A 27557-nucleotide genomic window follows, 5' to 3' on the forward strand; every position below is an offset into this window, starting at 1 on the left:
TTAATAAACTTCTCTTCTCAATCAAAATTATTAATTATATAATAATTTCAATCGCATATTTTGTATATAATCTTGTAAAAATTTAAAACACAAAGTACTAGCATATGAAAAACATAATAAAAATCATAGATAATTTCACCCCAGTTTCTAATCTTTCACGTTTAATTATCAAAAATAAAATAGAAAAAACTAATTTTTTTTGTGTGTTAAACTCGATCTTATACAAGATTATGTGCAGAAACATTTGATAAAAATAATTGTGTAATTAATAACTATGATCGAAAAAAAGGACCTATATATTGAGCTATTTGATAAAATTTTTAGGGTCTAATTATCAAAACTAACAGTTTTGGAGTGTATTTACAAAATTGCCAAAGTTCAAAGATCTTTTGTACATTTTTTTATATATAAATAAATTATAAGACAAATTACACTTTTAGCCGTGAAATTATGAGGGTTGATTCTTAAATTTGTATTTATTATAATTTCTATTTCAGATTTTTTAGATATTGTAATCAATTTCGCCATCTAATTTAGTTGATCAAATATTAATTAATATTTTATTAATGCGACTGTAATGTGATGACGTAATTATTACTATATTATCCGCTATAATATTTTTTTATCATCATCACATCAGCAATACAAATACCATTAAATTAACTAAATTATATTATAAAATTTAATTATAATAATTTAAAATATTTAAAATGAAAATTATAATAAATTAAAAATTGAAAATAAAAATGTCACGCACCTTGCGGACCAGAAGTATTATTGAGTCTAAATTATACATGGATTGTATATCACGGTAACGGTAACGGCGCAGAGACGGTAACTAACGCCTCAAATTGTTTAAATTAACTAACGTGGAAACAAATATGCAATTTTTTTTTTTATTTTTTGGGAGTACGTGAGAGCAAATACGCGTTTACTTGATAATCTGAGGGACAATAACTCATTTTCTTTATTAATTTTATTTTTATTTACTAATTTTTTATTCTTTCATGAATAAATTATTAATTAACTACATAATAATTAAATTATTAATTAATTTAATCTGCTTGCTTATAATAATACCCGGCTACAAAATGTACATATTTTTGCTTCTAATTGCAATTTTGCCCCTCGGCCATGCTTGTGTGGGATTTAACTCTCAATCTCCATTTGGAGACATAATTAACTTAGTTCTAATTAAAGTTTGATGGAATTATTTATTTTTATATTATTTTCAAAGACGGAACAACTAGATCGACAGTTAATATCGTTAAATACTATTAAAAATGTTTTGAAATTTTAAAATTTTATGGCTTTTTCATGTTATTTGCTGAGTATTCAAATTATCTTAAAAACGACGATTTTTAATGGATAATAATGCACAATTAAAAAATCACTTGATTGTTTGATAAATAATATTGTACAATCATAACATTTGATTTTTTTTTTAAAAAAAAAAAGTAGCTTAGATTGTATTTCATAATATCAATTATCGATTTAGACGTCTCAGTGTCAAAAATTACATGCAACTTACCACGTTATCCTAAAATTCCATACATATTTCTCGACAGTTTTCTACTAGATCTATTTTTTATGTAATACCGTATCGGAGTTAAATTTAAACTCTTTTATTCAATGAAGTCGTAAATTTAATCCCTGCCTATAATATTTAACGGATTAAATTAAATTCCCAACAATTTGAAATCCATATCAACAAAAATATAACATTACTATTATCAGAGCTCACAAGTCAATGGAGTGTTGTATGTACTAATCCTAATCATATCACATATTGGAACACACCAAAAACCCAGATAGAAATTATTTATCATATTTTAGAAAAAAGAAACATATTTGTATATTGTTGTGTGAAATTAATGGCTATAGTTGTTTTAAAATTTTAAGATAACATTTTTAGTGCTCATTTTATATTGAATCAATTTTGCAAAGATTGTACTGTTTTTTATACTTTAATAAATTTACTTTAAAGCTTTTGAACCACAGAAGAAACATTTCTAATTTACATAACTCTATAAGAAGTTATTTGCTACAATTAGATCGACTGTTTAATATTTATCACACTTTTTTTTTTTGACCCTAAATTTCATTTCAAACAAAAGTTTTTTTTTTTTTAACTTATACTCGACAATGACGCGGTCGACGCAGAGGGCACAAAAGTCCATAAACTTTGTATTATTAGTTAACCATACTTATTAATTAATATTAATTATTATAATTAACTAATCCCTCCTTACTAGTCAAAATGGCATTATGGTAATTCTCTCAAAACAGTAGGGAGCTCTCTAACAACGTATCATTCGCGATCACCTAAATTTTAAAACAATAAAATATTTTAAAAACTTATAATTTTGAATGAAAATAAAAATAACACGTGGCGACAGATTGACGCGCTCTATTTTTCTTTCTCTCGCCCCCTCCCTTATATAAACCTATCTGCTCCTCTTTCTTTTTTATAAAACCCTTGAAAACTCTTCCAATTCCTATCAAAAGATCGTGACAAAAAAAAAAAGAAAAGAAAATGGCGTCGCCGCGACGATCGACGCTTCTTCTTTTCGTCCTTCTCGCCGCCTCCGCGCTTATCGTATCGGGCAGCGGCGGCGGCGAGGAGTTCAGGTGGGCTGCCAGCAGCAGCAGGAGGAGCTGCGAGGGGACGGTGGGGGAGTGTAACGTCGGTGACGACGACGGTGGTGACGGCATGTTCGACGCAAGCGCTGCGCACCGGCGGGCTCTGGCGACGATAACCGGATACATCAGCTACGACGCGCTGCGCAGCGACAGCGTGCCGTGCTCGCTGCGCGGCGCGTCCTACTACAACTGCCAGCCCGGGGCCGACGCCAACCCTTACTCCCGCGGCTGCTCCGTCATCACCCTCTGCCGCAGCCTCCGCTAGTTGCTAGATTTCGTCGTCATTTTATGATCATTCTATTTAAAAGTGCTGTCTGTCCCTCCTTTTTCTCTCTCTCTATCTCTCTCTCGAAAAAGTATGAAAAAAATATTTTTGAAAAAAAAAATTTCACGAAAATTTTATTTTTAGTTTTCCGTCCGTTTTTGTTTCGAAGAAAATTAGTTTTTTTTAAAGCATTTTTCTTAATTTCATGAAAAATTAATTAGTATATTTGTTTATCTGAATTTTCTTTAGAAAAATAAAAAGCTACTATTGTCAAAAAAAAAAAAAAGTTTTTTTGGAATCAAACGGGCACAAACTAAGGAACGAATTTTTTCGTGAAGAGTTTTTTTTTTTTGGAATATTTTTTGCATACTTTTTTGATATTATTATATGTAAGTCTCTGATTTTTGAAATAATATTTTTTAAAAAATTCATAACTTTTCGTTTTTGGATATAAATCATTCTCTCGTAAATAGAAACTTTGCCGTTATTTCTCGCAGATTTATCTTCGTAAACATTATACACACTAACAGAAAAAAAAAAGAGTTAAAATTTGAGAATTTATATGAAAAAGATGTAAAGTTAATATTTTTTTAAAAAAAATTATCTTAAAAGTCAGGGACTTATATAGAAATTTACACTCGTTAATTATTTGCAAAAAGAGTAGATTTCTTTCTTTTATCTTCGTCTTCTTTGCTATTTTATTTTCTTTTTTTTGGATTAATTATGGTATAATAATTATATTTAGACTTTGTTGTGTGTAATATATATATNGTACTTGATGTTGTTGATGCATTTTATTATTTGTTGTTGTTGTTGTTGATACAGATGAATGGTTATTATTAATTAAAGCCTGTTTACAAAACACATTTTTTTTTTTAAAAAAAAAATTTGGTTAAGTTATGTGGAACTGTTGTTTTTCTTTAAAAAAAATTCAAATTCAGATCCTCCTGCTCTAACATGCATCATATTAAATTGTGCCAAATAAATAATTATTATTTTGCAAAAAAAAACTTAAGTTATCATAAGATGGTGTTGTTATATTTTTAAATTCAATATTTTTTTCTCTTTTATTAGAGTTTTGATACTAACTTGGAGTGGCGAAATTGGACAAGGTTCTTTGTCCTTTGATGTGTAACTCATCTAAACGTTTATATTTGTGAATGTTTTTTTTTTTTTTTTTTTTTTTTTTTTTTTTTTGGGTTCCTGGGTGTATACAAAGGCACACTTATGTGAGCTTTTTTCAATGCATGTTTTGTTTTTTAAAGCAATGTTTAGTTAAAGAGGGGAAATCATATAATTTATTATTTTTTATTTTTGAGCTGGACTATATTGAATGCGAAACAGCCATTTTCTTCAAAAGCTTAAATTTCACGGCTTTTATTTTTTTTGGATAAAAATTTAAAAAATAAAAACACTCATTCTTCATTAAAAACTGGAAAAAGAATTATTTATTCTAAAAACCAAACGAACTAGAAAACTATTTTCTAAAGTACCTTTAAGAAAGCAAACACTCTATTAGAAAATAGTATTTTAATATTTTATATTGAATATTTAGACTTTTTTTAAATATTTTTTGGCTATGTCTTAATATAATATTAGTGCAGGGACCCGCGCAATGTAACGGATAAATCTTTGTAGAGTAGCATATCTTGAATTAGGGTTTATGGGATCCGTACGTAATCACGCTTCCAAAATTAGGGGATCAACACTGGTCGATCGATGAAATCAAGCTTAAGTAAGGATCAATCTTCGTACCTCTCAATATGTTTGATCTTGATCGCTTCTTTTCCTTCTCCAATTGATCCTCCACGATCTCGCAATAGATTGGAGAGGGAAGAGGTTGAAAGAAGGGAAACGGTCTCGCTCTCTGTCGCGTTCCCAGTCTCGATCTCAGTTGCACCACCACTATGCCAAGAAAAGTGGGGTGAGGGAAGAGAGTGAGAGAACTTGTAAGGAGTTTAGATAAAAAAGAAATGAGATTTTAAATTAGATTTTGATGAGTTAAAAAAAAAGCATGAAAATCGAACAGACGGAATTGAAAAGCATAAAGCTTCAAAAAGTTTTTTTCTACCGAAGAGACGGGAGAAAAAATAACACAATCTCTAAAAGAGGGAGGGTTAAAGGAAGAAAATGAGCAACAAAAAAGATAGACTCCACAGCATGACAGCAATAGTTAAGATAAGCCTACCACGTCGACCAAATTATAATAACTAAAAAAAGTTTATAGATTAAATGAAACTATTTAATGCTTGTTATAAAAAGGTTAAATGAAACTAGTTAATTTTCTAAACCAAGTATTGTGAATTTGCATGGAGTCTTAAATAAAAGAGCACGTGATGTGGGCTGCATGAATAAAATGAGAGAGATAGATGTTCCTATTTGGGTTAATTGCATACAGGTCCTCACACATATAGCGAATTACAAATATATTTCTATAAAGTTCAACTTTCACAAGTTATTCTTGCAAAAGTCCTAATGTTTTCATATATGTCTCTACCGTTAGAATCAATTAGAAAAGTTTAGTTAACCATAAATTAAATATTTTACTCTGGTTAATTTTTGACATTTTTATCCTTCTTATATTATACTGTTATAACTTTTGGAGGAAAATATTTGTGATGGCAAAATTAAAAATATAAACAGTTTTCTAACGATTTCTGAAAATATTAGGACTTTTACAGGAATAACTTATAAAAGTTAAACTTTATAGAGATATATTTGCAATTCGCTATATTTGCGAGGACCTGTATGCAATTAACCCTTTTTATTTTTTAAATTTGGGTTCGCTGTACAACCCGAACTTTAAAAATAAAGTTCCGTTCACTTATTCAAATCAAATAAATTTAAAATTAAATAATAAAATAAAATTTTAAAATTTTGGATAGTCAATTTAAAATAGTTCATAGTTCAGATAAGTTCTGTACAATTTTACTTTTTTATTATTCACTCAATTAGAAAAATTGAAAAAAAAATTCACTATCTAAAAATATTATCAATAAAACATATAAAAAAGAACAATATATATATATATATATATATATATATATATATATATATATANATATATATATATATAATTTATCTAAATTATGGACTATTTTGATTTAACAATTTAATGTTTCAAAATTTTAAATTTAGTACCTAATTTTTTTAATTTATTTTATTTAAATCATTTAGCTCTTCTATCACAAATTTTAAGCTAATTACTTACTTTAATAAATTAAATTCATAAAGATAAATAACTCATCCAAATTGCAATTAATGAGTCATTAATTAGCTCAGATCAAAAGTATCTATAGATTAGATAGTAAAATTAAAATTTTAAAAATTAGACAGTAGAATCAAAATGGGCTTACGAAACAATCTATTGGTATCGAATGCTATAATTGGAGAGTTGATATAATTCACAAGGAGAATTTAAACTTAAAGGCTAAAGTGTTAATTAAATAGAAAAAGAAACACTAGTAAAACTATATCATATTAGTATGCAAAAGACTATAATCCTTTTGAGAGGATTTGAGTTCAAAATTCTTGCTTTTTTAAAATTTTAAAATTTTAAAATTTAGCCAAGTTCAAATTCTTGCAAAAGACTATAATCCTTTCTGAAAATATTTTTTAAAATTTTAAGAAGATAAAATATAATTTTTTAAAAATTAGAGGAAAAAAAAAGTGAAAAAACAGTTAGTTATAGAAAAACTTTTTATAATTCAGCCAAGTTGTAAATCAAATTAAAAAAAATAGGACCCAGTTTTAAAGGAGGTTAAAGTTTAGGGGGGTGTCTATAAATTTTAACATCCGGAGGCGCACGTTAAAAGGGGAACGAGCGATCTCGTCGTGGTCTTTGGCGGCGCTGCCTCACAGAGTCGTTCCCCACGCACACACTCTCTCTCTCAGAACCCCAACCCCAAACCTCGCTCATGCCCCTCCGCTTCTCCTCGAAACCCTAATCCCTCCCTCCCCTCAAAACCCTCAAAACCCTAGCTCTCCGATCCAGAGGTAGAAGACGAAGACGACGAAGACGAAGAGGGGGAAGTAGGGAGAGAGGCGGAGAAGCACCATCCATGGATCGGCCTCGCCCTCCTCCTCTCTCGCCCAAATCGAAGGAGGCAAGGGAGCGGGACATGCGGGAGAATATCTGGTGGGGCGTCCGCGACCTTACCTTCCTGTACCCGGCCGATCTAGCGGACGTCCCCCCCGTCGTCGCCAACGCCCTCATCGGCCGCGACACCGACGGATCCGGCCACACGATCCTCAAGTTCCTCTATACCGACCACACCACCTACTGCGACATCGATCTCGTCAACTCCCAGGTTTTCTTTTTGTTTTTGCGTTTTTTTTTTTTACTCTAAACCCCCCCCTCCCGTGCCCTAATGTCGGAATCAGCATAATTTTCGAACCCTGGGTTGGGTTGGCTGAAGCGCTTCTTGTTTTGTTGCTATTTGTGTTCAGCTGTTCAGGTTGGATGAGAATGTCTTGCTGTGTGTTAGCCAGGATGCCAATGACGGCTGCGGTGAGAAGGTTCGATATTTTTCCCATTTAGGGCCTGTTTGGATGCGTGGACGTATCATTCCATTCCACATATTGTTAGTAGATGAGGAATTCGATCAAGTGTCTTGAATGGGAATTTCATATTCGGCCTCCAAGTTGTTTTTTTTAAAAAAAAAAAAAAAAAGGNATTCCACATATTGTTAGTAGATGAGGAATTCGATCAAGTGTCTTGAATGGGAATTTCATATTCGGCCTCCAAGTTGTTTTTTTTAAAAAAAAAAAGATAAATCACCTCGTACGTGAAATATGCTATCCTTCTAAACTATGGATATTAAGAAATTTCAAGGAACAAAATCGAACACCTTGTTTCCAATCACACAAAAAAATCCTCATACCGAATAAGTTATCCTTGGATGTCCAAACAGGGCCTAACGATTCTCATTTTTCTGCTTCACACATTGTGGAATAATAGTTCGTTTTGTTATGCTGAGGTTTATCCATGATTGAATTGAAACTTGTTTTCTGTAAATTGTAGAATTGCTGTTTTTGTTGTTATTTTTCGAGAAAATGTAAGATGTCCAGTTGTTGCTTGAGGGGTTGAAAAAATGTTATAGATATATTATTAGCAATTGCATTTATGTAGTTGAACAAGTATGTTGAGGTTGAAACATATTGAAAAAACAAATACAGGGCATGTTCGGCCATGTTGTAGCCTTGTGGGGTGTAGCGCTGGCTGATGAAGTGATTTCTTAGTAGTGCTATCGGTAGAAGCACAATGTATCAAACAGTCTTTTTGTGCGGCAGTATTAGAAGTATCAAATTTGGAACTTTTGCATTTGAGGCTCGAAAAATATCATTTTTACTTCGCACTAAAGCAAAAGCTCTAGATTTTCTTTTCGCCAACTGCTCAACGAAAGAATTGCTTCTAAAGTAGAGGCAGAACTGGACAAGCTCGTAGGAGTTTGCTTCCTAAACTGCTAATTGGAAGGACTTGTCAATACTAGCAATTCATGGCTGTCGTGCACAGTCGGGAGCAAATGAAATATGAGTCTGAATGATGGGAAAGGTTGAACAAGTGCAGTTTGGGAGTGGGAATAAAACAGGGAAAGAAAAACTTTTTATTTCATTTGAAGAGATGGATGCATCAAAAAATATTCCACAACACATAATGTTTGATGATTTTTATTGGCTACCTGTAGATGCCAAATTGAGTGAAAAAGATAAAGTTCTCTTTTAATATAGCTTTGTCATTTTAGACCGTCACGTTAAAATCCTCTCGTTCTTCAGAGATTTATCTGACTTAAAATAGGACAAATTAAACATTGGAAAAATGCATGCATTTTTTTTTTTTGTATAATGTTCAACAATACAGGATAAAGTTAATGTGTTTGACATCTTATGAGTATGTTTTACTCAGGTAACTTTTCATATTTAATTCTACTGAGCAATTGTTTTCATATTTACATTCCTATCTTGCTTCTTCGAGCCAGAAGTCATATTCGACCGCATTTACGTTTGAACTTCGATCAGAAGATGAATGCACAAGATTCTATAAGAAATTTCAACACTTCAAACGAACGATGACTGACGAAAAAGCTGGTACGTAATTGCTTGAATTACTTGCTTTAGATACCTTTGACCGTGGAATAAATATTATATGGACCATTTCGTGTAACTTAATGCAATCACTATATTTTTTGAGGTTGACCAACACATAATCTCATAATACTCAACATGTTGGTAGTTTATTTAATTCTATATATGATTTTTGTGGCGATCAATTAACAAGACAGCCTTTTGTGCTCGTTTGCTGGGTAGAATCGACCTTCCTTACAAGCTCTATAATGAGGTCTTTGTGCACTCCGTCTTCTATGTACACATAGAATTGTTGTATTTTATTAATGAAATGGAAAAGCACAACAATGATGAGACACTTATTTTTGAGCCTGTTGAAGTACTATTGCCTATTTGGTCATCTTTGCTACTCTCTACAGTAGAGTGGAAGCTTCAAATGGAGATTTTATTTTTGAGGCTTGGAATTTCATTTCAGCTTCTCGTCACAAAAGAAGCTGCTGACTTTTCTGTTTGCTGAATGATGTCATGGAGGTGATTGTGAGTGAAAGCAGAATTAGAAGCGGAGCCAAATAGGCACTTTGTTTACTTCTATTAGATCTTACTTGAGCATTTTCTTTCTGGAACACATTTGGCCTTTTATTAATCAGCTGTTAGTCTTCTTGTTTTGGTGTATCAATGAGTAAACCTGTTTTACAGCCAACAGCACCATGTTCGCCTCTATGAAATAGGATTTTAGATGATTCTAGGAGTAACGACATGGAGTATAGGCATCTAGGTTCTGATCCTGGGGCCTCTAGGACAACAAAGAGAAGCTTTATCAGTGAGATGCATGCTAGTCCCTTTGTTATACAATCATTCTATTTAGTTGTAGCCCACTGAATTGAACCATAACAGACATGATTGCACACATACATCTTCGACTACTGATGGAGTGCCTGGTTTGTTAGATTGAGCTATCTAGTAAATTGAGCAGTGTTAGCATATTTGCTATTGTAAAATTACAAAGACTACCTGATAGCTTATCATTACATTTCTTTCAGGTAAACCTTTGGAGAATGGATCAGTAAATCCTCCTAAAAGCAAGTTTGATAATAAAATAGAGGCATCCTCTGCCAAGATGTACTTTCATTATTATGGCCAGCTACTGCATCAGCAGAACATGCTGCAAGATTATGTGAGGACAGGTTATACTTTCATATTCTCATTAGCTGTTTGTATTGAGTTCTGATTATTCTGCATCTCTATATATTTTTGGCCTGTAATGCTTTGACCTCAACTTTTGAGTTTTGAGGTTCAAAGATTTGGTCCAGTACATGGTTTAACAACTAGGTACCGGCACCTGTTATTCAGATACATTTTCTTGAAATTAAATTTTTTGCAGGAACATATTATGCTGCAGTAATGGAGAATCGTGCAGACTTTGAAGGGCGTGTTGTGGTTGATGTTGGGGCAGGCAGTGGTATTCTTTCACTGTTTGCTGCTCAGGTATGCTTGATTTTATTGCATTGTTACATGTAATATGTGTTATAGGATATAATTGCTATTGTGCTTCTCTTAAGAATTTATGTCTTTGACACCCTACCTGTATACCCAGGCTGGTGCCAAACACGTCTATGCAGTAGAGGCGTCTGAGATGGCTGAATATGCTCGGAAGCTGGTGTGTGGGAACCCATCTCTTGGTCAGCGGATAACGGTTAGATACATTCTCCATTGCAGCCAGACATTAAGGGCTTTCTTGTTGTTATACGCTTTTTAACTCTTCTGTTGCTACTTACTAGTTTTAGTTAATGATAAATGCTGACTAGGTTATTAAAGGGAAAATTGAAGAAGTTGAACTTCCTGAAAAGGCTGACGTTCTGATTTCTGAGCCCATGGGTATGTTCTTTATCTCCATGTTGTTGTTATAGCAATAAGGTGGGGGAGTGTTTCCTTTTCTGCTGTAGGTTTCCTCTATGCGTTGGCATTGGTTGCTAAGCCATCTTATGCTGTCTCACGTGGCTTATATTGTGAAAATTTCTTCAGAACATCTCAATATGACCAAGATATATGCATGGCAATGTTACGCCTCTATGGTGAACTTCACACGAAGCCGAATCCTGGGATTAACTATAAATTGAGGAGGAATGCTAGAAATAAGTTTTCAACTCCATAAAAGTGAAAAGTGAATACTTATGTAGATTTGGACAAGTTCCATCAAAAGGTGTCAACAACTAGTAGTTTTAAATTTCTCCAACATCTCTGCAGCTTTCAATTCTAGGTGGATCCAAACTAGCTGCAGCTCGCCTGTACTTCACCTTGCTTTCTTCTAATTTCACTCACTGAAGTGATGAGTATCCTCATGACCACATAGCTCATTGAATCAGTCTATTTAATTGTGTAAATGACTCTTGATCTGGTTTATCTTTTTTGATGCAGTCTTATTTTTTGGTGACTCCATAGATTTTCCGCTTTGGAGTTATCTTGTTGTGGCTTTTGCTGTATCCTTTCCCCCCACGTTCTTTATTAGAAATTGTGCCCTTCTGTTTAGTTATACTCATTTTCCTTGCATTTCAACTACAAAGCTCCAAACTCCCCTTTGTACAGTAAATCGAGTAGCTTTATTTTTCTATTAGATTGTGATTCTGTATATCCCTGGTTGTCATAGACCAAATCATTGTTTGCTCTATCGTAGTTTCCATGCAATATGTTTATTTATTCTGCAAAATTCAACTAATATTTTCCCTCGAATTTTTTGTAAAGTAAGCTTAGCTCTCTTAAGGGACGTTTGGTGTAACTTTCCCTCGAATTTTTTGTAAAGCAAGCTTAGCTCTCTTAAGGGACCTTTGGTGTAACTATTTTCCCAACCTAATTTGGCCATGGCATTCAATATAAATCACTAAAATTATATTGTACTATTTCTTTATTTCTTAGTGGAATCTAGAATATTGTTTTCTGTATGTTCACTGTTTATGGATTTAAATTAAGCTTCTCATTTTATGTTTAAGAACTTTGGGACAGATTGTGTATAATGTTACAGTATGATTCATACAATATCAGAAACTTTGTAGGAACTTTGTTAGTCAATGAGAGGATGCTGGAGTCCTATGTGATCGCGAGAGATAGATTCCTTGGACCTAATGGAAAAATGTTTCCATCCCTTGGCAGGTATGAGCAATTATGAGAATCTCTACTAGGATTCATTTTAGAAGAGCCTATACTTTCCTGCCATTCTATTGCTGTTGTAGATGCTCGTAAATTGCTGGGAAACTTCTTTTTTAAGTTATCCTTTTGACAAATACTATAGCCAAGCCCCATTTGTGAGCTCTTTCAAATGAGCAGGATATATATCCTTTTATTTTTGTTTACTGGTTTTTTCTCTATATGTTCTTTATGCTTTAGTGCTTCTGGCATTTAGTATTTGTTTAGTTTCAATTATGCATCTTGTTGTTTTTAGTGGAGATTGCATTTTATTTTATTTTATTTTATTTTGATACCTTCCAAGTCTATTTTAGTTCCAATGTTTGTGATTGTCGTCTTACCTTAATGATGTTTCCTTGCTAAAAGATCATGTAGAGGGTATGCATGAACTTGCTTAGCAGCACAACAATATTGACATGACCATATAGTTAAACCAGTAGAAGGGTGTGTATTCATATAGCTGCGATATGATGTTTCCTTGCTAAAAGATCATGTAGAGGGTATGCATGAACTTGCTTAGCAGCACAACAATATTGACATGATCATAGTTAAACCAGTAGAAGGGTGTTGTAGTTGCTATATCACGAAAGTGAAAACAGGTTGCTGTATGGTTAATCAAGAGCTATTACAATGTAGATTTGATACTTTTTGCTCGATTTTATTTGGTAATGAATATTATTGCAATATCTTTCTGGTTTCCTGATTTGGCCTAACCTCTTCCATCTTAGGAATTATATAATACCTCCTTGCAGCCCCTTAACTTTTATCTTGTAACTCATTTGTTGTGAACTTAATGCTTGAAAAGAATCTAACATTCATTTGTTTGCTGCTTAAATGCTGACTACTAGAGGCTTATGCAGGTGTCTGTTGAATAGGGTCTGACACTCTGATGCTTTTGCCTTCTGTTGCACAGTTTTTTGTTTTGTTTTGGCTTCAAGAAATAAACTTGCATGTGATTTTACACTCTTTCTGCCTACTGTTTTTTTATGTTCTAGCTATATTTGGAGTTGACCTCTTGCATCTATAACAGGATACACATGGCTCCATTTTCTGATGAATATCTGTATGTTGAAATTGCAAATAAGGTATCTGCTGGAAAAAAATTTTTGCGTCTTCTCTAGCATTCCATACAGATTGTATGTATTTTATCCAAACACTTTTGCAATACTACCAGTGAATGTCCTTGTAATTCAGCACAGCTAGTGTTCAATACTTCATAGGCCCTCTTATAGACAATTCAGTGCTGGAATTTCGTTGAATTTTGCAATGTGCATATTTTTATAGTGCAATGTGCTAGAATCTTGTTCCAGGGTTTAATTTTATATTTTAGCTAAAATACTGTGGTTGGATAGGAATGCTTTCTGCATCCTGTGGTTTAACCTTTTGTTCTACTTCTTAGTGTATGTTAGTTTATATGCTCAAGTACTCTGCTGATAGCTCAAGGCTAGCTATTATACATTTCCTAACAATATATAGCTTAACATTTTATCATTGTCTGTATGTAGGCCCTCTTTTGGCAGCAGCAGAACTACTATAGTGTTGATCTTACCCCATTATATAATTCTGCTTTCCAGGGATATTTCTCGCAGGTTGTTTCTTATATTCTTGTGACTGCTACTATTGATTAGTTTGTAGACTTTAAATTCTGCTGTGGGTTGACATCTCGTATGGTGTCAGCATACATTTGCCTATCCCTTTCGTTAGCAAGTATTGATTAGATGATGCTTTTCTTTTAGCTGCTGAATGCAAAAGTGCTCTTTGTTTTTTAAACTGGATACTAGATGAAGTTTGATTCACAAAGATCCCTTTTGTTAAACGTCCTTTTCATAAATATTAAGGAAGTTCCTGTTGTGGGAGAACTTGCAGTTGGCACAGCCATGCAATTTAAGTGAAGGTCCGCATGTATGCCTCAACTCAAGAGGAGGATAATTTGTTGCTTCTCTTTTTATAGAGTTGCTAGCTGAACAAATGCACTTTTGAAGGGTATAAATTGCATTATTCTTTAAATCCATTGGACTTATCAGCAAAACTATGCATTTACATTGTTTGTACTGATAAATACGCTTTGCTTTTTGGAATATTGGCAGCTAGAATACTATATTTTACAAATGGAGCTCATATTATGCAACTTAGCTGATTATTTTGATGTGCTAGTGCGAATAAACTTTTCACGTGTATATTTGAGGATAGGTTGAAATCTCAAAGTATAATGTCATTGAGAACAGAAATTCAGAGTCTGTAGCTTGTCAACTCTGATTGGTCCATTTAGTTCTAGCTTAATAATTCTGATACTATCTTTTAATTTATACTTATCTTCGATGTTTTGAGAACTACATCTCTTTTAATGTTGCATATGGTGAGTGTTTCTTTCATGTACTCTCCTTTTCTGTTACTTAATATGAGTAGGTATAGTTGTATAGATACCTTTTAACTATGGTTTTGATGAATATATTTTAGTACTTAAGCTTTTACATATGTTATGCTTAGAAAAAGATGTCTCAAATCATGCTGAATCTCTTTACTTCTTCATGCAGCCTGTGGTTGATGCGTTTGATCCAAGGGTATTAGTGTCACCACCGATAAGTCACAAGCTAGACTTTACGCGCATGAAGGTTAAAAGTTTATACCTGAACTTATTGATTGTTTCTTTAAAAAGAAACTTTCTTTTTGAGTTTCTGCACATTTTGTAGACATTATCTCTCAACTCTATGTGATGATGATAAAGATTCGCATATTCTCTTCCAAAGATTTGTGATCTATGTTGCATTTATCATCTCTTATCTAGCCATCTAGGTGCTTTCTTGAAGGCTGTTTATCTTGTTAACTAATTACTTCATATTTACTTTATAATCCAGGAAGAAGACCTTTATGACATCGACATTCCTTTGAATTTCGTAGCATCTGTTGGGACTAGGGTGCATGGGCTGGCTTGCTGGTTTGATGTCTTGTTTGGCGGCAGGTATAATTTAAGCTATTTATCATGCAATAGGGAAAATTTTCTCTTTTTTTGTAACTGTGAAGCAACATGATCTCTTTTATCTAATTCAATCTGATGCTCTGAATTCTGTGATTTGCAAGTCTTTTTGCTTTGTTTAGGGGGTGTTTGGTTCCTCGGAAAACTCTGGAAAACTGTCTTCCTGGACAAACTTTTTCATGGAAAACACTATTTTCTGTAGTTTCTGTTTTCTGGATTAAAAAAAGAACTGGAAAATGAAAACAGAGTTTTTCATGAAATCTTAAAAAAAAAAGTATTCCAAAAACACAGTTTTTTTTTTGGAACCAAACGGACGGAAAGTACCAGAGAACTGTGTTTTAGGATATTTTCCAGGGAACCGGACACCCCCTTCATCGATTAGGTCATCGATTAGGTTAGTTCAATTATGATATCTGCAGCCACTGTTTTCTGTTTTTGGTTATTCTGCAGCCATTGTTTTCTGTATTTGCTTGTACTTATAATTAATTAAATCTAACTTTTGTAGTTCCGTGCAAAGATGGCTTACCACTGCTCCTGGTGCCCCTACAACCCATTGGTATCAACTCCGTTGTGTGCTCGCCCAGCCCTTGTATGTTATGGCGGGGCAGGAAATCACCGGGCGTCTCCACTTGGTGGCCCACAGTGCTCAGAGCTACTCAATTAACTTGACATTGTCCGGTTGGTCAATTTTCTTCCCCTTTTCTTTTCCATAACTTTGTGTTTCCACACTGGTGGTGTATAACTGACTTGTGTTGTGGCTCCTTCCATCTGTTTCAAAAAGCTAAAATGTGGGGTGTTGGTGCCGAGCAAGGAGGAATTCTTCAGACATCTTCTGGTAAACTTGAATTGAAAGAACCATACTACAGGCTGTCTCAACCGCAGCCCTACATGGTGCAAGATCAACAGCCGCCTCAACAAGCTACGCCGCTATTTGTGAGTTCACTCCTCATTTATGCTGTGTTTGCCTTAGAGAATAAGGGGGTAAATCATAAGCTAGTAGTATACCCTTTACTGTGCGAAACAAAAGTAAAACCGACAAGAATAGTTGTTCTGGTCAAATTGGGTAGTTTACGATACTGCCGAACACATATTGCCGCTAAACCCCTGGAAGTAAGCATTGTCCCTCACACTATCCTCATTTAACCCTAGAATTTTTGCAGTTATCCCTCACAGGTGCTGTGATCCCTGCAACCGTTACACTTATTTCTCTAGTGTAAATCAACTATATACTCTAAGACCTTTTTTTTTCTCTCAGTATCTTTCAGACAGCGATAATTCAGGGATTCTTAAAAAAAAAAAAGTTATCCTCGCGAAGTTTATATCCAATCCAAACTTATGCCTTAAGAGGGGATTAGTAGCAACTTTAGTCCGTAGTACCAAAACCTTATTTTAAGCTCTAAAATTTGTGTTAATTAAAGTGAAGGAAAGATAGGAATAAGCAACCATCCTATGGTACTTTTGTGATGAACCATGTAACAGTAACTGGATATCGCTCTAATTATTATAGTGTTAAACTTACAGTTCAATTTGATTTACATGGCAGCTTAGCTCAGTTCAGTTGACCAAATACATCTTTTATGTGTATTTTAGATTTGTTTTTTCTTTTTTTTTGTTGGTGGGGTTGGTGAATGAATCATTGAAAGGATTTTGTTGAAGCAGGAAAATCCCTCACAAATGCAAGATGAGGGCGGTCCGATTGTAGTACCAGTAGACCCAAATCGGAACTCTGCAGATTTAGAGCAATAGCATATCGACCCACGCCGCGGCTGCAGGTCTTCAACCTACTATTATCTCAGAATTGTAAAATGATGATGTGCCATTTCATCGACCGCGGTCAAAGTGCTTCTGTATATTAGCACCATTAACCAGCCCTTTTACGTTGATGCTCTTCTCGGAAAGAAATAATGTATGATTGATAGATCATTTAAACTGTGGGAACAAATTTTACCATTCTCTATTTCTTTCTGTTTTCTTCTTTTGTGCTACTGATTATTTCCTTTTCCCATTGTTGGCGAATATGTGGCTGTTCTTAAAGTGGCAAAAGTCCTTAGCCAGTTTGTCAAAGACCTTTGCCTTTTTCTCATGTGGACTTATCCTCTTTGGGCCACTTACAATATCTAGTCGCTTTAGAGGAAACGCAAATACGAAGAAAAATACGTCATGTATGGTCGCTACCTAGATGTTGCTAGTAGTGTAGATTATTGTGTTCGCTTTGACTTGTCAAATTTAGTAGCAGTGAAAGTTACTGTTAAGGGATGGTCTCATGTGGGAGTGATACTAAAATATTTACTTTTGCTGGTAATGTATCAGTTTCACTTTCATTATGTAACTTATAAAATTTCAAATCAGAACTTCAAAAAAAAAAAGTATTAAATTCTAAAATGAATTTAATATTTTAAAGAAAATAATAAATAATTTATCGTATTTAGAAAACGGTAATTTACTCACTACATAAAACCTAATTTTATAAAAAAGTTTTTTACCAGAATATTTTTATAATTGCAATATTTATTTAAGCAAAAAAAATCAAATAACATCAGCTGATTAGACATTACTAGCAATTACCCGTGATTTAGGCTAGCTCCTTGGGTGCTTTATGCGCTTCAATCTTTAATATATATCTAATTAATGGATAGTGATTAAATCTCTCTCTCAGAAAATAAATAATTTGAGCGGAGTAAGGTGGGGTATCTCAATCGATGATGAGAAGCATCTAAAAAAAGCTTCTGGAAGCTTCCGACAAAATCCACGGTATTCCACCCACCTCACAATGAAAACTGCATGCCACGTGGGCCTACCGGAGCGAGACGATCCTTTTTTTTTTTTTGAACCAAAAAAACCGCAGCGAAGGTTCTCCAGTAACATCCCGCCACGTGGCAACGAACGCGTTGGGGCATCCCAACACGTGTCACCCAATGAGATTTACTGCGGTGTGCCCTGATCCGGATGAGACCGACCCGGTCCGGTTGGTCCGACCGGTCCGACCTTGAACCGTTTGGACCGGGCGACTTTTGCCGAACCGCAAATGTAGTTATTAGAAGGGCTTTTTTTGCAATTAGCTCCCTGGACAAATTTTATTTCAAAAATGGCCATGTCAAAATTTAAATTGCAAAAATAGATCTGGACCTGCCACGCGGGCACCACGTCAGCGTCACGCGGGCCGGGCGGGGGCCAAATTGTTTAAGTTGAATACGGTGAACCATTCACCGTGTTTAGACACGATGAATCATTCACCGTGTCCAATACAAATAACTAGTCCTTAGCCAAAAAAAGACTAAGTCGCAGGTATTTGTATTGGACACAAGGAATGGTTCACCGTGTTTAGACACGGTGAATCATTCACCGTGTCGAATGTATTATACACACTAGCTTGGGCCAGTATAATACATTGGATACAATGAACCATTCACCGTGCACGGTGAATGGTTTACCGTGCACGGTGAATGGTTCACCGTGTTCAACTTACATATCTGACCCCAGCCTGCCCGCGTGGCGCTGACGTGGCGCCTGCGTAGCAGGAGTAGGGCCATATCTGCAATTTCAAATTTGATGTGACTAATTTTAAAATAAAATTTTGTCAGGGAGCTATTTGCAAAAAAAGCCCTTATTAGAATTTTGTCGAATAGAGTTAGTATTTTTTTTTTTCTTTTAAGGTATTACTTAAGATAATTTAAAAATTATAAAAGGGTAAAATGTATGGAACCCCTTAACCTTTACATTATTTGCAAACGAGTGTATAAACTGTTAATTTTTTAATTAGCTGCTTTTCTAAAGGCTTCGTTTGAGATTGCGAGGAGATTGCGTTACGTGCGGTGAGAAAGTACGTTGGAAAATAGCCTGCTTGTTTCCATACGTAATATTGCGTTCCGCATATCACGAGAGTCGGTTACAATATATTTTCTACGGTCCCACCATTTTATCTAATAGTGTTAGATAGACGTCAATACCAAACTAGGCCTAAGTGAATAATTAATTATACAGTTTTGTTTGAATGTTGTACATATAATTCTGGATCTAAAGAAAACATATAAAATTTATTTTTTAAATTTTTTATAATTAAGCACGACTATTAAAAAAATGAGTTGAACCAAATTTTTTTTTTCACTTTTCTATTTCTATATAGTAAAATATAAAAAATATTTTTTTTATTTTAAAGTTTTATAAAATTATATACAATGAGTAAGAGCAGAACAATTATGTAATGAATAATTTTTAATTGAAAAAAAATCAATTAAATTATTTAATAATTTTTTTAAAAAAAATTAAAATTAAAACTACGTGCTGTCAGGGACTTAGTGATTTTTCTGTGTGGCCAAATCCGTGGCCCAACTTCGTTAAGTGGGTAGCCAAAGGAGCACCAAAACTAGTAGTCTTTCATGAGAAATGAAGGGACATGTAACTGCTACAATTAATGCCTTCATAACTGCCAGCGGAAATACAAAGAGTATGGACAACTCTTGGGATCACTAGACATTCATGAGTACTCATTATTATTATGTGATAGTTTGTGAGTTAATGGGTTTTTAGTGGTGAGTTAATGTAAACTAGATTCAATATATTTAGGAGTCTATAAATTGTGGGAATGACTATGCCAAAGTAAGAAGGAAAAGAGGTGAAAATACAAGAGGAATTGTATATTGTAATCCTATTTTTCTAAATAGTGGAGTACTTAATTTTTTGAGAATCTCTGCCTCTCTCTCGTCTTTTTGCATACTTAGTTGTAGGACGCGTAGGTCCAAACTAGCAATAAGGAGTTAGACTTACCCATTTTCGAGTATAAAGTCGGGCGCCGCACGGGCTTTGTGAATAAAAACTCTAAGGTCGTGACATTGCGCTTATTAATTATTAGGGTTAATTTCATACAAGTCTCTGTAAATATAATGAATGACAAATATACTCCTACAAAGTTTACTTTTTATATATTGTCTTTACAAAAGTTCTGATGTTTTCAAATAGTTACCGTTAGAGAACCGTTTATATTTTTCAATTTTGTCATCACAAATATGCCTCTTCAAAGCCTATAACAGTATAATATAAAAAGAATAAAAATATAAAAGACTAACCAAGATTAATTAGTTAACTTATGGTTAACTAAATTTTTCTAACGGATTCTAACGGTATTGACATATTTAAAAATATCATGACTTTTGTAGAAACAACATATGAAAGTTAAAAAAAAAAAAAAATTTACTTTTGATCCGGTTCTTTTCTTTTTTCGGATTCTCTGAAACTTGATCGCCTCATTGCGTTGCCAAGTTCACTGCCTAAATAAATAAAGCGGTAGCAAACTACTTATTTCTCAAAGAAAAAAAAAAAATTTGTAAGAATATATTTGTCATTTATTATGTTTATAGAGACATATATGAAATTAACCCTAATTATTAAATAATTTTAATACTCGGCTAAAAACATTTATTCGAGAAGCTTCCCGTCCACCGACTGTTCCCGCCACGGCCTAACCGATGTGGGCCCACCGTCCCCGACACGTGTAATATGCGGCCTCGAAACCGCCACGTCAGACCTAGTCAACTCACCTCCTCTCGCTCCCCCACATCGCAACGAACCAGCCCGGTTCATCTAACCCGAACCGCTTCGCGCGTGCTTTCAATCTCAGCCGTCCGATCCTGATCGGTGATCGCCGACGGCCGAGATCGAATCTTGTCTATTATAAGAGGGGGGGGCGGCAACCCTCGTCGTTTGCCCTTTATTACTACCCTTACATCACATTATAAACCAACCCCACACGCACGCATACGCGATCGAACACCGATCTACAAATTTCTAGGGTTTTCTCCCACCATTATCGTCCTTCGATCGATCGATCTCTCTCCAACGCTCCCCGGTCGAATCCAATCCAAGCACTTCGCCCATGGCGGAATCGGAATCGGAACCCCAATCCGTGGAGATCGTAAGTTAGAATTTCCCTTTTCCGCTCGATCTCTTCGATAATCTAGCGTTTTCGAATTTGGGTTTTGATCGCTTCTTTTCTTTCTCTTTTTTGGTTTGGATTGCGAATTTGGGATCGTAGAGCCATGAAGAGGAGGAGGGGGAGGAGATGAAGGGGAAGGGGCTCAAGTACCTGGATTTCGTACGCGTGGCGGCGATCCAGGCGGTGATGTGCTTCGCGAGCGTGTACGAGTTCGCGAAGGAGAACGCGGGGCCGCTGAAGCCCGGGGTGCAAACCGTGGAGAGCGCCGTTAGGGCCGTGGTGGGGCCCGTCTACGACAGGCTCCACGACGTCCCCTTCGAGCTCCTCAAGTTCGTCGATCGCAAGGTTAGGGTTTCTCCAAATCTCTCTCTCTCTCTCTGGTTTAGAGTTTCTAAACTCTCTCTAGGTCTAGGGTTTCTAAACTCTGTCGCTCTCTCTCTCTAGGTACGGACTCTAAACTCTTCTCTCTCTAGGTTAGGGTTTCTAAACTCTCTTCGCCTTTTCTTTTTAAAATTATAGCTGCGGCGCATGATAGCCTGAGCCTGACCCCTATATGCGCACGTTAGTTTTTACCCCTAGTTTCTTACTAACGTGCGCTGCGTGGGTTAAAATTATGGTAAGCTTCTTTATTATCTGATATTGCAAGTTCGTCCCTGAACCTTGTATTTAATTTTTAGTTTTTTAAATTTTAATATATGTTGGATTTTTTGTTCCCAAACGCCAACACAAATTTTTACTATTAAATGGTTTTTTATTTTTAGTTATATCAGAATTAAACTCAAATCTTTTGATTTGATTAAATTGGAGTTCTATTATTTCAATATAAATTCTTCGTGTTGTTGTTTGGTAAAAGGTGAAAAATTAATTATTTTTTTTTTTTTTCATTCTATCCACAATTATATAATAAAGAAATAGGGTAAATTGCATGTTTGGTCCTTGAACTATGAGTCGAGTGACATTTTATCCTTATATTTTAATTTATTATAATTTTTGGTTCAAGGGCTTACTTATAATAATTTTGAAATTTCAATTCGTGTGGGAATTAAAAAAAGTGTCTCTGGACTCGTAGGCTGGGGGTCAAAAGTGTAACTTACTCTAAAAAAATATATCATAATAACTAATTTAAATAGAAAATATTTTTAAAATTATTTATAAAACTTTCACCAAATTCATTTCATGGATGAGAGCTATTTGTATTATGAGAAATTTTGCCCTTTCTTTTTTCAGATAAATTGAATTCACATCAATTTATGATATCAAACAACACATCTACGAAGCCTAAGACTTTTGGGATGTAGTATTTGGTTTACTAAGCTATAATTTTTTAAAAATATAAAAATAGATATCTAAAATTTTTTATTTATAAAATAAGTTGATGAAAGCGATGAATTATTTATTTTTTTTAAAATAATAATGATTCTTCATTTTTATTCTAATTTATATATTTTCATACATCCAAATTTTAAAAAAATTATAGTATTAAATATTAAAAAAATTAAAAAAAATATATTGAATAATTTATCGTAGGGCTTTTTTTTGCATTTGAGCCTCTCAAAAAAAATTATTTTTATTAATAGTTCCATTGAATTTATAATTATAATTTTGGTCTTATTTCTGTCACGCGGTGCTACGTAAGCAAGTGAGGGAGGTGGAATAAGTTGAGAATAATCATTTACCGGTCTAGAAAAAATACATGTATTGCAAAAGAAATATTAGTAGTGAACAAGAAAAAATACACAGTCAATAATTTAGCATGTTCAACTTAACGTCCCTCTTCACATCCCTCCTCTCCTAGTTTGCATGGTGCTGAACTGCTGATACGACGCCTTTGTGATGGGAATAGGACTAAATTATAATTATAAATTTGATAAAATTATTTGTGAAAAAAAAAATTTAGGGGTAAATGCAAAAAAAAATCTGTTATACACTTTAAGAAGCCATAATTTATTCATTGAACAGATTTATTTTTTATAAATAAATTGTTTAGAAATTATTTTATAATTATAGTATTTTTGTAAGACTTAACTCCGTTTGGATTGGGTACAAAAGGGAGATAAGGGGGTTATCTCCCTTCTTAAACCCAAACACAAAATTGGAGTGTGGGAACACTTCTTCCACCCCAACTTGTACCGGGTTGGGGTGGAAGAAGTTGTTCCACCCCTCTGGGTAGAGAGAGAGAGAGAGAGAGAGAGAGAGAGAGAGAGAGATTTAATTTAAATTTAAATTTTTAAAATTTATAGTTATTTAAAATTTAAATTTATAATTTTAAATTATAAATTTTAATGTTTACATTACTAAATTTGATATTTTTAATTTTTAAATTTTTAATTTAATTTTTTAGATTTTACTTTTAAAATTTGATACTTTAGATTCTTTCAAATTTAAATTTGATCTTAAATTTAAAATTTGATATTTAAAATTTAATTTTTGAAAATTAAAAGTTTTAATTTTAATTTTAAATTTTAAATTTTAAAAGTTAAAAATTGTTAATTTAAAATTATAAGTTTAAAATTTTAAATTTAATTATAGGATTAAAATCATTATTTTCTATTTATAACTATCAACTATTCCATCTTATACTCACATTTTCATCCAAACATAATTTTTTTAATTTTAATTTATACCCACATTTTTATTCAAATAAAAAAAAATTCTTTTTCCTACGAAAATGTGAGTATAAGATGGAATAGTTGATAGTTATAAATAGAAAATAATGATTTTAATCCTATAATTATTTTTTTAATTTTAATTTATACCCACATTTTTATTCAAATAAAAAAAAATTCTTTTTCCTACGAAAATTTATACCTTTATCTATCTTTGGTATAACTAGTTTTTACTTATATCCGAACCATATGAATTAATAAAAAAAATTCCTTTGGGAAGGGGGTATATGGACGGTAATGGAAGTGTAGGGGGCAAAGTGCAGTATAGGACGTACATTTTCACCTCGTTCTCATCGGCACCTGGCGGCGCAAGTTAGCGAGATCGATCTAGATTTATCCGGCGCATCTTAGAGTGGGTCCCACTAGCTGGGGAGAGTCATTGTTGCGTTAGCGGTCCCTTACTTTGGCCTTGGCCGATCGAGTCACGTGACTGTGTTGTCTTTTCCGGTACGCGATGTGACGCTTCCCTATTGGGCCGGGCATCCGTGCGGTGCGGACCTGTTTGATCCGCAACGAGAGCCACGCGACGTGACCCGCTTCGCGTCGGCGCACGATAGCGTACGATGTTGCTATCGTGCGCCGCATGATTTTTGGTTTTCTTCTTCTTTTAACCAACAAATATCTGTTTAAATTTTCAGTAGAACTTCGTGCTGTTGAGGTTACGGGTAGAATACGTTACCCACTGTAAAAAAATTGTGCACTTCAGAAAAAAAAAAAAAAATTGCGCTTCAAAACATATATATATATATATATATATATATATATATATATATATATATATAGAGTTCGGTTACTATGCTATTAATAGCACGGAGCACTTGGTGCTACCAAGTTTTCCGCCGTTAGATCTACTCTTTTGATCATTTTCACCCGTTAGATCATACTATTCAACCAACCACCCACTCAACCCTAGGGGACCCACATCATCCTAACCACACATTTCTTAATTCAATGGCCAAAAACTTGGTAGCACCAATGACTCGGTGCTATTAATAACATAGTAGCCTAGTTCTATATATATATATATATATATATACACACGCGTATGGCTACAATCACAAACGTAAGTTTGTAAAACGATATAGAATTTATTTGTAAGTACCTTAGAAAAATACTATGCATATTTAGCTCCAGTATGAATATTTCTCGGAGAGTCGGACCATGTGCGCTAATCTACCTGAGATCGCTACTAAAAATGCCAGGGTTTGTATAACTAAATAACTTATCTAGTACGAGAATTTAGCTCAAGGGTTCAATTTATAGCTCCATTGCATACTTCTTGTTTCTTTTTTATTTTTTTATTTTTTTATTTTGTGTTGATTGCTATTGCCCTAGTCCACGAAGATCATAATGCTAGCTAAGATTCAAATTTTGTAATTGTGAAATTAAGGAAAAAAAATTCAGGCAATAAATTAATGCTTATGCCACTCCATTCAGGACAAAAATTTTATGAGCACCGTGTCCAAACAATGTGTTTGAGCACGGTGCCCGGATGGGTGCCGCGTGTGCAGCAGTGCCCATCCGCACCCTCAAAAAAAAAAAAAAAAATGGTGGGCTCGGCTTTTAGAAAGAAAGAGATAAAGAGGGGGAAGTGAGGGTGCAGATGGGCGCCGCTGCACACGCGGCGCCCATCCGGGTATCGTGTCCAAACAAATTATTTGGGCATGGTGCCCATAAAATTTTTGTCTCTCCATCCGCCCGATTCATGCAATTAATTGCACCATTATAATCAACCAAAAAAAATATATATATAATGGGAGCTACATTAACTATCATTGTTAAAACACACACACACACAATAAAAACAAGAAATAATTATCTGTTTTCACGTGACATGTAGTACTACACGTACCGTACCTAACAATAAATGGGCCAAAATAACACTCCGAACTAGGTACAATTACAAACCCAATCACCCGTTTAAAAACTCGGATGCGAACCAATTAATTAATCCATTTTCACTCCCGACTCCGAACCCAGCCGGTTCACAACAACGCATCCCACAGCGACCCCTGCACCCAGTCCTCCNAGAGAGAGAGAGAGAGAGAGAGAGAGAGAGAGAGAGAGTGCACGGAGCCTTCCGTACTTTCAGCTCGTTTTCGATGTTGCGACTTTCGAATCGTCGATCGGCTCCGTTAACCATGATCTAAAGTATTTGAAGTATCTAGAAAATAAATTTTATGATTTTACGATATCATTTGCCTAGTGAACGAATGGGCTCAAAATCAACGGCTGAAAATGAAAATCTTACAAAATATAATAATATGACATTAAAATTTTAAATCAAAGATATTGATCTTGTTTTATATAGTATAAAGAATTTTCTATCAAAATTTTATGTGATTTGAATATTTCTACACCGTTAAACTTGCAAACGGCTCACTACGGCCATTGAAATTTATTGATTTTGAGCTCATTCGATTACTAGGCAAATGATATCAAAAAATAATAAAATTTATTTTCTATGTACTCCAAATACTCTAGATCAAGTTTAACGGAGCCGATCGACGATTCGAAAGTCGCAACATCGAAAATGAGCTGGAAGCACGGAAGGCTCCGTGCTTCCGATAGCAGAGTAGCCTCACTATATATATATATATATATTTGTGTGCGATGTCTGGTTTTGTTGATATTTTTTCCGTCATTTTGTCAGAGTAAAAGTGTGAAGCGTATTATTGGATTCTTCCTCCATTAGACCTGATCTAGAAAATAATTTTTGCGATTTTTTGATATCATTTATCTAGCAATCGAAATGATTCAAAATCAATAATTTTTAACGGTTGAAAATAAAAATTTTATAAAAAGTGGTGATATAGTACTAAAATTTTTAATCAGAAATATTGATCTTGTTGTAGATAGTATAAAAAAATTTTTATCAAAATTTTATTTGATTTGAATGTTTCTACACCGTTAAATTTGAAAATGATAGATATCAATCATTAAAGATTATTAATTTTGAATCCTTTCGATTACTAGGTAAATGATATTAAAAAATCGAAAAAATTATTTTCTAGAAACTTCAAGATCAAGTCTTACGGAGTCGATCGTCAATTTGAAAATTTCATCATAAAAAATGACTCAGGAGTACGAAGGCCTCCGTGCTCCTGTGAGCAGCAGCTCTCTCTCTCTCTCTCTCTATATATATATATATAAATGGCTGACGTGGTAGACTTTCTCCTAGTCGGTCGGCATTATGACTTGTAGGTCTGAAATTAACAGTCGCTATTGTCAGGTGGACGACGTGGCACAGGAGCTGGACCGGCACGTGCCGTCTCTGGTGAAGTCGGCGTCGGCCCAGGCGTGCGCGGTGGCGCAGAGCGCGCCGGAGGTGGCACGGTCGCTTGCCGGGGAGGTGCAGCGCTCTGGGGTGTCGGGCGTGGCGCGGGCAGCATACGAGAGGTGCGAGCCCGCTGCCCGGGAGCTGTGCGCCTGCTACGAGCCGGCGGCCGAGCGGTGCGCGGTGGCGGCGTGGCGGTCGCTCAACCGCCTCCCGCTCTTCCCCCAGGCCGCGCAGATCCTCGTGCCCAGCGCCGCCTACTGGGCCGACAAGTACAACCGTGCCGTCCAGTGCGCCGCCGAGCAGGGGTACTCTGCGGCGCGGTACCTGCCGCCGATCCCCACAGAGCGGATCGCCAAGGCGTTCGGGAACGGCTGCGGTGAGCGGGCGGAGGCGCGCCCAACAACGGCGAGTGACGCACCTACCGAACCAGCTGCCGCAGAGGATGCACCTCCAGCAACAGGGGACAAGGAAGAGTGACGTAATTTTATTACGGTAGATGTAGCCACCGGAAAAAAAAAAAAAANATGCAAATTGGCCTTTTTTTCAAATTTTTTATTTGA

General features: G+C 34.7%; 3 protein-coding genes across 6 annotated transcripts; all 3 read left to right on the forward strand.

Annotated features, from left to right (window-relative positions):
• LOC109724504 (rapid alkalinization factor-like) lies at window positions 2518-2994 on the forward strand. The gene has a single exon (XM_020253349.1). It carries the CDS (start codon window positions 2537-2539, stop codon window positions 2906-2908), a length of 372 nt encoding a protein of 123 aa, XP_020108938.1. The 5' UTR covers window positions 2518-2536; the 3' UTR covers window positions 2909-2994.
• On the forward strand, window positions 6752-17186 carry LOC109724505 (probable histone-arginine methyltransferase CARM1). Of its 4 annotated transcripts, none has more exons than XM_020253353.1 (15): window positions 6752-7218; window positions 7358-7426; window positions 8887-8995; window positions 10012-10155; window positions 10353-10456; window positions 10566-10664; window positions 10777-10846; window positions 12019-12115; window positions 13179-13233; window positions 13654-13737; window positions 14683-14760; window positions 15004-15107; window positions 15628-15800; window positions 15904-16055; window positions 16766-17186. In XM_020253353.1, the coding sequence occupies exons 1-15, from the start codon at window positions 6970-6972 to the stop codon at window positions 16805-16807; spliced, it is 1629 nt and encodes a 542-aa protein (XP_020108942.1). In that variant the 5' UTR covers window positions 6752-6969; the 3' UTR covers window positions 16808-17186. The 4 variants fall into 4 exon arrangements, 3 of the variants coding, with proteins under 3 accessions (XP_020108942.1, XP_020108940.1, XP_020108941.1); XM_020253351.1 differs by having other exon boundaries at window positions 16779-17186; XM_020253352.1 differs by having other exon boundaries at window positions 16782-17186.
• Window positions 20814-27520, forward strand: LOC109724307 (stress-related protein). The gene is made up of 3 exons (XM_020253088.1): window positions 20814-21030; window positions 21151-21396; window positions 26950-27520. Exons 1-3 carry the CDS (start codon window positions 20992-20994, stop codon window positions 27472-27474), a joined length of 810 nt encoding a protein of 269 aa, XP_020108677.1. The 5' UTR covers window positions 20814-20991; the 3' UTR covers window positions 27475-27520.

Source organism: Ananas comosus, linkage group 18 (assembly GCF_001540865.1).
Source record: "Ananas comosus cultivar F153 linkage group 18, ASM154086v1, whole genome shotgun sequence".
NCBI classification, from domain to species: Eukaryota; Viridiplantae; Streptophyta; class Magnoliopsida; order Poales; family Bromeliaceae; genus Ananas; species Ananas comosus.